This window comes from Aulonocara stuartgranti, assembly GCF_965226115.1.
Source record: "Aulonocara stuartgranti genome assembly, chromosome: 23".
Lineage (NCBI taxonomy): Eukaryota > Metazoa > Chordata > Actinopteri > Cichliformes > Cichlidae > Aulonocara > Aulonocara stuartgranti.
This window is the reverse complement of record NC_138958.1, coordinates 40,477,358-40,490,113: the sequence shown is the minus strand read 5'-3', so window position 1 is coordinate 40,490,113 and position 12,756 is coordinate 40,477,358. Positions and strand designations below refer to the sequence as shown.

At 42.6% G+C, this 12,756-nt stretch overlaps 2 protein-coding genes across 2 annotated transcripts in view; one reads left to right on the top strand and one right to left on the bottom strand.

Annotated features, from left to right (window-relative positions):
- The window catches only part of LOC309700747 (fibroblast growth factor 14-like), a gene marked incomplete at its 3' end in the record, with an annotated part of 69,378 nt that extends 62,462 nt beyond the window's left edge, over nt 1–6,916 (bottom strand). The window contains exon 1 of the mRNA XM_082524535.1: nt 5,619–6,916. Within this exon, the coding sequence (XP_082380661.1) occupies nt 5,619–6,285 (667 nt within the window). The 5' untranslated portion in view covers nt 6,286–6,916. The remainder of the gene's footprint in view (nt 1–5,618) is intronic.
- Nucleotides 1–12,756, top strand: part of rcbtb1 (regulator of chromosome condensation (RCC1) and BTB (POZ) domain containing protein 1) — a 77,915-nt gene that overhangs the window by 50,797 nt on the left and 14,362 nt on the right. The window contains exon 2 of the mRNA XM_082524516.1: nt 8,407–8,492. Within this exon, the coding sequence (XP_082380642.1) occupies nt 8,407–8,492 (86 nt within the window). The remainder of the gene's footprint in view (nt 1–8,406; nt 8,493–12,756) is intronic.

The following is a 12,756-nucleotide window of genomic DNA, read 5'->3' as shown; positions in this document are numbered from 1 at the left end:
AAGGACACAACGACCGAGACTGTCGGAGCCGGGGCTCGAACCGGCAACCTTCCGATTACAAGGCGAACTCCCAACTCTTGATCGTGGCTCAAGAGTTGGGAGTTATACCATCATCCAACAGCAGCAACTACAATTATAAAGAAACCAAAACCGAAGCTTGCTTCTGATCACCCCCATCAGCGCGTGTATCTTTACACGCTGAACAAAGCTGTATTTCAGCCATGCAGGCGGACCCTCACTAAACAGTGCAGTTCATGGTAAAAAAAAATTAAAAAGAAGAAGAAGAAAAAGAAAAGGTCAGTAAATGCTGAGTCAGCTAAACTCTGTCTCCTTCCCATCAGCAGGTCCGTATTTGACAGCCAACATAAATGCCCGCACATAAAGAGAACAAGAGCAAGAGTTCATATGTTATCTTTAATTGAAGAAGAGGGAGACAGCTAAATAGTGCTGGCTGCTATAAATCTGCAGGCTGAGCTGCAGCAGGATACTGGTGGGAATTCATGTCTCTCAAGATAGTGTTAAGTACATAGTGCTGTTCCTCTTTACGTTCACGCTGCGCGTGTGGGTGGGTGAGATATTATTTCTTCGGTTAATTGCCTCATATGACAAAACACACGCAGAAACCGAGTTTCTGAAGCCGAATTCAATATTTGCAGTCACTTCATTTCAGCTATTTACACAACATTGTGCTTGGTGTTACAACAGATCAACAGATTATTTTCTCCATGGCAGAATAAACTGAATTGTCACAAAACACAAATAGTGTGATGTGCCCTGCTGTTGCAGAAAAATGTGATTAACTGCATCCACTTACAAACTTTTTGATGAACTTAGCATGCCAGTTATTGGAAGCAGCTAGTGCTACATTGTATTCAACACAAGTTTACCAAAAAATGTATAGCAGATTATGTATTTGTCTATTCGTCAACTGTTTGAAAGCAAAGCTGTGACTCATAATGTATGCATTTAATAACATTTTACACCCCTAAAAAAAGAGTGGGTGTGAAAGTTTTTTAAGTGTGCGTGTTAGTGTGCAGTGTGCTGCTGGTGTAGAGTCCTGCTTGTGTATCACAGGAATGCACACGCTCTCTCATAAACCCAGCAAGCTTTGCTCCGAGCCAATTCATCAAATGAGCACACAGGAGCGCAACATAAAAAGGAATTAAAGTAGGAACAAAGCGCCCAGAGGAAACAAAACACATCCAGTCATGTGACACTTTGTAAATTGCCAGCTGTGACGTTTTGGCAGGATTTAAAGCTGTGAATGCTCTGCAGTTATTAGCAAACCAGCTATTTCACCTGTGTCAGCACAGCAAAAATGGTTTGGTTTTGTTTGTTTTCAACTTTAATCTGTAAGATTCAGGAGCCAAACACTAAATGAGTGTTTTCTAATAAGACGAGCCTTTTTCATTTATTGATAAAGTATAAATATAGATTCAGAAACCACCTTATATGGTTGGTAATGCAAATATCTAATCAGCCAATTGCATGATAGCAACTCAATCAATTTAGCCACATAGGCAACCTGATGAAGTTTAAAATGAATAAAGGTGATTTCAGTGACTTTGAATGTGGCATGGTTGATGGTGGCGGTTAGGCTGGTGTCGTCAGTATTTCACAAACTGTCTGTAGTTTTCAAAGAGCCAAAGTTTATTCGTTAACCAAAAACTTTTATCATAGTTTTCATCAGTGAACTTTTTTCTGTTGAAAACAAGACGATAAGTAAATAAAAACTAATGCACGTACAAAAACTACGATCAATTGTACTGATACTTTGGACAATGAATTTAAAAAAAAAGAAAATGTTCTGGTGACACGAGATCCAATCAGAACTAAATATCTTGTGGGAAGTGATCAATTCAGAATTAATCTACGGAGGCAGTAAGGTTAGACATGCACAATATGATCTGCCCCCCTGCAAATAAGTTGAAGCTCCCATCCTCTTTGTTTTTTTATAAACACTCAACAAAATGTTAATAAAGAAGAGATAAGCAGACACATTTCACGTTTGATGTCAAGTTAAAGAAGATGCTTTGTAAACCATGTGAAGCAACTCTCACCAATACAGAACTTTATGTTTTAGTCAACTGAGGCAACTTTGGATTTAATCTCATGATATTTAGTCGGCTAAAACTACAAGACTTTAGACGTTAGTCAAACTTAACAATGACAATGTTTTTGACACAAGAGGTCAAAGGAGAATAACCAGACTGCTGAGAGGAAGACAACCACCGGTGACATGCAAGGTCTGGTAAGAGCATCTCTGAATGCACAACAAATCAAACAGATGTGCTACAGCACCAGAAGATCACACCAGGTCCCACTTCTGTCCACTAACAACAGGAAACAGAGGTAAGAATTTGCACAGGCTCCTCAATACTGAACAAGAGAAGACTGGATAAATGTTGGTCTGATGAGGCTTTATAGAAGGGGCAGAGTTTGGTATAAACAACATGAAAGCATGCCTTGTATCAACTGCTCAGGCGGCTGGTAGTGATGTAACACTTTGGGACCTTTAGTACAAGCTGAGAATCTTTTAAACACCACAGCCTACCTGAATATTGTTGGGCATGTCCATGCCTTCATGACCAGGGTGCCCATCTTCTGATAGCTGCTTCCAACAGGATAAAACACCATGCCACAAAGCTCAAATCACCTCAAACTGGTTTCTTGAACACGACAATGACTTCTCTGTACTCAGACAGCCTACATAGTCCCCAGATTTCAGTCCAACAGAGCATGTGGTGGATTGGGATGTGGAGGAGGAGATTCTCATCATGGATGAGAGATGTATGGCCAAAATATCTGCAGCAACTGTGTGACCCTGTCATGTCAATATGGACCAAAATCTCTGAGGAATGTTTTCTCCACCTTGTTGAATCTGTACCATGAAAAATTAAGGCAGCCCTAATAACAATGGATTGGATTTATATAGCGCTTTTCAAGGCACCCAAAGCACTTTACAATGCCACTATTGATTCACTCTCACATTCACACACTGGTGGAGGCAAGCTACAGTTGTAGCCACAGCTGCCCTGGGGCAGACTGACAGAAGCAAGGCCCCTCTGGCGAACACCAGTAGGCGGTAGGGTAAAGTGTCTTGCCCAAGGACACAACGACCAGGACAGAGAGCCCGGGGATCAAACCGGCGCATTTGTAACCGGCGACCTTCCGGTTACAGATGCGCTTCCCAAACCCCTGAGCCACAGTAGCCCTGAAGGCAACAACAAACAGGTACCAACAAGGTGTACCTAACAAAATGCTGGAAATATTTTGTTATCTCTCCATGATTAATATGATTAACACAGTATGCTGTTCTATAGGACAGAATAGGATAAGGATATATATTAAACTGAATATTGTTAAACTTCTTCTTTGCTGCTTCAGAAAACATAGCAAAATAAAAAGCAGGGACTTATTGATGCTTACACATACATAAAACATCTAAAAAAACAATGAAATAGCCTAGCTAAATTCTAAATAACTGTTAATAACTCTGGTTACACGTTGTAAAAATGTTTCAACGCCTAGGTTTGAAATGCTGGTTGCTGTCCATGGTGCTGAAATTTTTTGCATACCTGTCCTTTTCATAAATCAGCTCTAAACCAAAAAGGTGACAGTGCTTTGTAATCACTCAAACAATAAAAAAGATATGAGCATTTAGTATTCAGGGACAAAGAGAAGACACAGCATTAATGGCTGACCTAATCGTACCCTCTGAAGATCCGCTGTGCATGTCAATTTTCTTCTCAGAGCTGAATACTTTTTCACTCTGTGGGCTCAGTGGACTCTCAGATATTACCTCACTGTTGCAAAGGACTTTGTAGAAGGACAGAACAATATCAACATTCTGTATGCAGCTGCTGCTAACGTTTTAGATTCTTTTGGTCAAGTATCATTATATTTATGCAGTCCTCTATCTGTCTGTGTGTTGCACCTGTAGTGTTTACAAATACATCTTGCTAACCAAGCTTGCTAGTCTTAGATGAGAACTCAAAAACAGCCACTTTTGACACCAGAAAGTTACACAGCAGCAGCCAACACTGAGGCTCCAAAATGACAAAACCAATGGGTGAAGGCACTGGTGGCTATGTCCATCTTTTAGATACAGTCTACTATTTGCACCAGCACCTCCCTTCACTTTGTCCAAAGGCAGATAGTGACAAAGAGTGGAAAAACGTCATACATCACCCCTTCAAATAGTCCTCTGTCTATTTGACTTGTGTAGTGTACTGCTCCTTTAACTGATGAATAGCTGTTGAGACACACTGAAAAAAAAGGCCAGCTGCAGAATCTGGACACTGGCACTGCATGTAAAATGAACTCCCCTCTCAGTTTCTATCTAGGGTGACTCATAATCTATTTTTTTTTAAGTTATGGGATTACAAATGTGCACATTCCAATTTACCACCACTCGTACTGACACCTGAGATCACTTGTTAACTCCTTATTACCCTGTTGTCATTTCATGAGCCAATGAAGTACTCAACAAAAGCCCGGTGAATAAAAAAAGTGACAAAGCCATGAGTAATCTGAATAAACTTTCGCTTGTGTTCACTGAAAATATCTGACTACAGGGCATGCATCATTTAACTGCCCTCTCAACACTGTGTGCAGGTTACATGGGCCAGCTCTCTGGTGCAATGTCAATATGCCAATAAAGTCAACAATGTCTGCTTCATTAGTGATGTCAGTGTCAATCTCTGCTCTGCTTTCAGCCTCACAGAGGGGAATCTGCTGGAACAAAACAAACACAAAAAGCAAACTAATTAAGTTTGATAATTAAGTTTGCAAGACTGCCCTCTGTACTCTCTGAATTGGTAAATTCAATCAAATCTCCCTCTGACTTCAAATCTTTGCATCTTTGTGTGACAGACCCATCCCTGAAGGTGGACATGTTGCACGTGAGCACGAGGAGCGCTAACTCTCGGCTCACCTGAATGAAAAAAAAAAGTTGGCGCACATACAGTATTAGGGGTCCTCCCCACACCCCCTACTCCTTCCAAAGAAGCTCTGCTGTGCGCAGCATCGCATTCAGACTTCGATCTCAGGAGAAGAGATGTGACTGAAATAGAAAACACACACGCACACACACACACAGACACGGGACTCTTTCCTATTTCCACATCATGCACTGTATATCCAGAGTGGAAGTCTAAATAAGGCCATGTGTTGTTTAATCATGCAGAGTACTGGAGCCTGAACGGGTCTGCATGCTGCATTAGACTTAATTTGTCTGCAGCATCTCTGCCATGCACGGCACGGCACGGCACGCTTTTCCTTTAATTTTATTTATTTTTTTGTCGGCACGCACTGCCAACCGTATACTCAGTATTTGTGCTAATAAGTTAGCACCCCCACCCTACCACCTCACCTCCCCACCCCACCCACACCCCCACCGTTCCCGTGGCGCTCTCACTTGCTGCACAACCACGATTGCGGAGAAACACCAGCGAGCGCTCGAACAGTGCAGTCTCGGGAGGGAATTCACACACAGGCTCGCGCTCGTGCGCGCACGCACACACACACACACACACACACACACAGAACACCTAATAAAGTCTTCTTCTGTCACCTCCAAGCACGCACACGCACACACGCGCACAAAACAAACTCACCAGTTGGGTTCTTGTTTTTCTTGAGGCTCCTGCCACAAAGACACTGCAGCATATGCGATCCTTTGCTGAAAATGTTGTTCCAAATAAACCGCATGGATTTGGCTGAGACGGGGGGAGAGGAGGAGGAGGAGGAAGGAGTGGAGGAAGAGGAGGTGGGGGACGAGAGGCGCTCCGGATGCGGCAGCCTAAAATTCACCCACCGCATGGGGGCTGATACGCCCCCCTGTTTGCATGCCAGCAGAGCCGGCCAGCTGTTGGGCTCAGTTCGGCGGTGCTTGGCCGCCCTGACCTGCACCATAGACAAGAATAAGAGCAGGAAGCCCGGCTCCTCGCCCGCTTTCTCGCCCGGTTCCCCCACGAGCTCGGAGACCACCAACCGCACGTATTCCGCGTCGACGTCGTCCCCGTGCGGCAGGAAGAGAGCAACCGCCGCGGCGCTTGTCTCCTCGGTCCCCGCCTCCGGCTGCCCTACCTCAGCCAAGGAGCGGTCGCTGCTGCTGCCCGGCCGCCGCGGCGTGGAAAGCCCCCGAGCGCTCCTCTTCAAATGGCGTCGTCTGCCGCGCGGCGCGGGGAGAGGAGCGGCAGCGACGGACAGGCATGCGGCGGCGCTAGCGTGAAGTCGGCGGTACGCGGCAGCTGTCGGCTTCTGCACAAAAAACCATTGCATATTAGTGGGGATGGCAGGGGTCGGTGTGTCCGTCAGTCCGGGAGGAGGGGAGGGGTGCGGATACCGGAGATCCGTCAGCAAGTCGGTGGCATCCCTGTACCCGCGCGGCGAGCGAGTAGGCTACTGCAGCAGGGGGGCTCCTTTCCAAACGCGCACACCAGCACGCTGCACACTCGCAAACACGCACGCACGCGCTAGATGCACAGTCCTTTTTTTTCACCCAGCAGCTTCTCTGGTCTCTGGTCAAGTGAGAGCGCACACACGGCACTGGAACGGGCAGGTGAACCACTGCGGGGAATCTCTGCGCTACCCCGCTCCGTCTTTTTGCTTCTTTTTAAAAAGTCCTCATAAATATTTGATCCACGTTTTGGCCTTCACTTCTCAATAATCCATAAGCTCCAATGCGCCAAGACACTGGTGCTGTCTGTCTCCCCTTCCTATCCTCTCCTCCACCTCCTACTCTTCACCTTCCTGATAAACAGGAGCTGCTGGACTGTGGTTCTGCTTGCCGTGTCTGTGACTACTGAAAGTAAACGAAGAAGAAGACCCGAGTCTGGCTCCTGGTCCTCACGCGCTTCTTTCGGCGCTTCAAAGTCTTTCTGCGCTCGAGGCAACCAGCGGCCGGCGGGGCGCGAGGAGGTGCACTGACTAACGATGCCAAATCAGTTGCAAAGCCGAACCCAATTAAGCAAAACATATTTTCCGCTTGGTAATTCCAAAATAAAAGCCCCTCCCCTTTCACCATTTTTTTAGTTCATGTGAGGAAACTGTCGATTCAGAATTAGGATTTCAATAGGCTACAGCAACAGTTTGTCTTGAAACAACAACTGTAATATTTTTTTCTTAATGTCGCATCAATACTCCTTCATAGAAATGAATACTATCAGAAAACAAGAAATAAATAAAACAGGGAATTTGTTTAAAGATTTTTAAATAAGCCTATTCCGTTTATAAAGTTTTTAAAAAAAGTTGTTTTAGTAAAATTTACCTTAAACAACGTAGTATAAGCTATAGCACAATTACCAGAAAACACAAATAAAATAACGAAGAAATAACAAATCAATCCTCTTTTTAATTCAAATATTTTGGTTTTTTTCCTTCGACTTTTCTTCTGAAGGGAAAAGTCACCTCCGGTTTCCTCGTGCAGTTTGATGCGGGCGTACTGGCAGACGCAGCATCCAGTAAGTGTAGACACGTGGTTTCCACACCGTCAGTCTCCGATTGCCTCAAACACAGAACCGCAATCAGCAACATTTTGGAGGCAGGGGTGACACGAGGTCACTGATTGGTGGAAACCACCGCCTGCCTTTGTCTGTCTGCTGTTTATTTGTACCCAGTAATGGCTGCTCTAAACTCACATATCCGACTGTTTAATTTCGCCTTCACTGCTGCCAGATGCACACACCTGTTGATTGAGTCGTTTAAAACCAGTGGGCCGGCGTTTAGCTCATATATAACCTGCTCAATGGCGTGTCCAGCGGGGTGGCCTGGGGGGGCACAGGCCACCCCCCAAACCAGACTGGCCACCCCAGGTGCCACCCCAAAGGAAAAACAATAAAATTCAATCAAATATCAAATGTCCGATTATGTTTTCACGGTGACGGTCAGATATCCGAGTGTAAGTGAATGCAGCATCGCTTCTGCTCTATGCGCATCACGTTAGCAAAGGTAGGAGAGCCAAGCACGAAAGACGGCACTGCAGGAAACAATTTTTCGGTGAAAGAAAATGAGGACAGAATAAATGTCCCGGTAAGTAATATCAAGTTTGTTGAGTTTAGTAAACTTCGGTGAAATTAGAATACCAAGGAAAAAAATAACACTTAAAGAATTATTGCAGCTGTGGAATATTTCAGGCAGTATGCTACTGAGGGCAGCTAACATAAGAGTTATGAGTTATAAGATATAATCTAAGTCGTAACATTGTTGTATGGAGCTGCAGATTTGGTTGCAGGTTAACATAGCTGGACTGGCCATCGGGCATACCGGGCATATCCCCAGTGACTTATTTTTTATTTTTTTTGTAATGGCATGAACAATGAGAGGTGGTGGATTGGCCAGATGCAGGTCGATGTGTAGAAATAACTCCGTTGTTTGGTGGTGGCTATGACGGGGCTTCCACAGAGGCAACAGGTGGATGAGGGAAGGGGAGGCAGGAGAAGAGACCCGAAGCAGCCGCCAGTCCGAGTGTCAGGTGAACTGAACTTCAGGTAAGAAGTTATGACCTGCAGTCTATCTGGGTCAGATATAAACCAAGTTTAGGTGGAGTTTATTTTCATGTTGCTGACTTTTTACTGTCAGTTGCAATAACTCATACTGCGTTCTAGCCAGTTTGACGGAGTTTTTATACAGCTGGGTGGGTGCTATGATGTTACTGATAGTGAACTTTATTTTATTCATAAGGTTAGTTAGTAGAGTTGCCAACGGCTCCTTAAAAAAATGGAATGGTCCCTCATTCAGAGAAAATATTACGCCTTTCGTATTGAGCTGAGAAGAGACGCAGTTTGTCCCGGACTTTAGCTAGAATGGAAAAAAGACACAAAGCTGGATTTATTCTGTCTTTATGCTGCACAGCTGCCTCTTCTTCTCTCATTCTCTCCCCCTGCCTCTCCTGTTGCTACTTCAATCATGAAACTGATCAATGATCAGCTGATCGGCTTTTCTCTCTTGTTTGTTTATCGCCCACTTTGCGCCAGAAAGAGGAAACCAGCGGATATTGCGCTAAACAACAGCAGCACGTTTAAGCTTGATCAGCTGTTGTTAGAATGTATTTAATATTAATTTCTAGTATCAGCTGATGTTTGCTGGAGCCACAGCTGTAAAGCTGCTGGTCATGATGTCTGTTTAGATATGTGGTGAGAGGGAAACATGAAGATGAAACCAGGAGATGTCCTTACTGAATCATCAGAGCTGAACAGGTGATGGAGAAACAGGTTTACCTTTTAGGTGACATGAATGAGTTGAAGTTATCAACTGTTTCTGAGAGATAAATAACACCAGGATCCTTTTTTATGTAGCTGACAGCTGGTAACTGTGCAGGGGCGGGTCTAGCAAAGTTTTGCCAGGGGGCCAGGTAGGGCATTAACAGGGAAAGGTGGGCACAAAAAAATACTTTTCTTTCTTGTTCTCATTTAAAATACCTAGTTTTTATTAAATAATTATCTAAATCTTACAACCAAAGTTTTTATCTGACGTAAAATGTATAGAAATCATACATATACCAACAAGACTGTACATCACTGTCACAACAGCGTTTGTTTTCATTCAAAGGCTTTATGGCTTTAATACCTGGTGGGTCGGTCTGTAGTAAAAATGCCCAATTTTTTTGTCCCAGTCCAGCCCTGCAGGTTAATACTGGCAGTGTCACCATGCCAGCTGACTGTATTTTATCATCAGCCAGTGTTGTTCTTTATCAATATTACCAAAGTTTACCATAAGGCAGCATATAAAGTATTTACTTGCTTTCAGGTGTTATTCAAATGTTAGTCTTTTCATTTGTTTCCCCACTTTTTTCCTGTTTCAAAATCAAACACCAGTTTGTGAGAAGATTATCTTCTTTTTTTAACAGGCAGATAAAGTTTTGCATTGGCATTGGCTAATTTGTCAATTGTTTGTTACAAATGTTCGTATTTTAATTTTCAAAAATGTTTTTGCCCAAAACATATGTGCACTATATGTCAGTAAAAATACTATGCAAATATTGATGTCCTTGACTGCTGAGTAAGCACTGACAAAGCACTGATTGTATCTCTTGTACTTTATCAACGCAGTATCTAAAAACTTTGCACCGTAGTGGTTAAAATCTCATTCTAATAAGAGTTAAAAGTGCATTTGGTTATTAGGTTTATAGGGTTATTGAATTATGGTTAAGGGTTGGTAGAATTTTTTTTTAAAACATTATCTGCCAATTAAATCTGCCACCCTTCTCCAAATCTGTGCCCCTACCTGGCCCCCCCAACAAAAATTTTCTAGACACGCCACTGAACCTGCTGTCTATAGGAAAGGTAGACTACGATTGCTCTTGTGTGGTTCGCTCGTTCAGTTCTCCAGAACCTCCAGATATGTGGACCTGTAGAATACCGGCTAAAAATGGTGCAGTGATTTTGTATTCAGAGAGAGCTGGCGCTGTCCAGAGTGCTGAATCCGCATTCGCCTGTCAAACTCACACAGGCCAGGGAAACTGATCGTTATAACTCTTTGTTATCCTGCTGTGTCAGTGACTAAAATGTCCATGTAGTTCATAAAACACTGACTATGTCTACATTTTGCTGAGAGAAATCATTTAAAATGAAAAAAAAAAACTATAAGAGTCAGTGCACACATTAGTGTTTAGAGTTTTCTTGGGAGGCTTTTAAAACACACTATCCATTCTCTGGATAGCTTTGTGGCTCATTTGCCTTCGAATGGGTCAATTTAAAAGCCTTAAACAGCACTTTTACTGAGGGGTGGGGGACTTTTATGCAATGCTTTTGATGTTTGCGATGCAATTAAATCCGCCTTTTGGAGCTGACAGGAAAGAAGGTGTTAGATTGGTAACTTAAGAAGAAGTCATACTTTAGAAAAGAAATAGAAGCATTGTAGGTGAAGATATGAAGTCTAGCATATGTATGAAGTCATGAGTAAAATAAATCCTCCATTGCTGACCCGTCTGCACCACTGCTTCAAACGTACTGAACAGTCTAAAGTTCTCAAATATTGCAGTCTTTGCCCTTTAAAACCTTACTATAGATTGTGGTCTGTTGTTTTGGTAACCGATACTATCCAGATTTGTTTTGGGACATCCACAATTGATCACTGGAGATAGTCTGAGATCAGTCCACATCAGTGTCCTTTAAATCTCTTTAAAACATTCTCATTGGAAAGGTTTTATCTATTGGATTCTGTATGATGAATGGAGATACCCTATCCCCATAGGTCAGTCGTTCACATTTTCTGCTGCCGGGTGGTGGCCTCAGCTGACCCCACCTGGCTTCAGACAGACTGCACAGGAGGTGAGGGAAAAGAGAGCGGACATCCAGATGAAGCTCAGACTGTTCTGGAAGCATGGAAGCGTGTTTATGATTAGCAATGCTCAGTTGATTTCCCTGGAATGGATTTTTTTCTTCAATATCCCTGCCTGGACACGTAGAGCTTGGATTTACGAGGCTATGCTACCCCAAGAAAGTTCATCCAGACTCTCTGCTTGTTTTACTTTCTTTCCCCTCAATGAGTTGAATCTGTGAGCCTCATGGATCAAACCCTGATTTTTTTACATCCCCAACTCAACTTGGGCTGTTTCTATTAATAATAGATATCGTCCATTTGGACCAGTAGCTTGTTCTTAAAGGAGTTCACTGACTTTTTAATCCTACACCATTAAGCTGTCCAGATTGGTTATTACAGTATTATTATTACAGCATACAAGTATTATCTAACACTATTCATCAATACTACTCCTGCTCCAGCTACTGTTCCAGCTTTTTTTTTCAAATGACTGAAAACTTTTTTTGCTTTCTTTGTAGAAAAAAAAACAAAAACAAAGCAAAAATCCTCAGCAAATTGAGAATAAATATTTCTCCATTGTTTTCTGTGGCTGCTTCTGAGTATGGGTGATCTGCAAGGTTCTGTTTTTGGGCTTTTACTCTTTCTCCAGCGCATTTTGAATTTTAAGCACTTTTAAGGATATTTATTATTGGTTATGTTTTTTAAGCCCCAAGATGTTTCTCAGTTACAGATCTTACAGAGGTGTTTATACTTGATCAAAGGTTGGATGAATGACAATTTTCTCCAACTTAATATACATTAAAATGCCCATTATTAATAAAAAACCACATTATGTATTATAAGAATAAGTATTTTGTGTTCTGATTTTGGATTTTTCTCATTTTTCTGTGAATTGTTTTACAACTGTTGTTAACAAGAACCTGCTTCATCATAACATATAATCAAAAGAATATAATAACTATACGTTTGCTCTTTCTATTTTATATTGAAAGTTTGCAAATGTAGACTTCATTGAAAGTACTGCAGTGGGACATGTTGCCCCAGCTGCACATGATCATTATCTACCTTTCACATCTACATATCATCAGAAAAATACTACCGGTCATTTTCCCACAATGAGTGTATCAAATATAAATAATTTAATATTTAGCGTGAAAAGAAGAATGCCATCTGCAGTCATTTATATTTTGCAGTTTGGCTATTTGACATATTGGTGCTAAACACACTGAAATAACTCAGCTGGGAGCGCGTCTGACTGAAGATCTGAAGGTCGCTGGTTCAGTCCTGGGTTTCAGCATTTTGGTAGTTTTCTGTGGAGCCCAAAAAAATCCTGGTTGTTGTTTTTAGATATTTTACCAGAAGAAGGCTCACTGGAGTCACCACAATGGATCATCTTCCTCCACCTAACCGCCTTAACCCCATTTTCCTCTGTCCCACCAGTCCTCTGCATGTCCTCCTTCACTACATTCATGAATCATCTGCTCCTCCTGC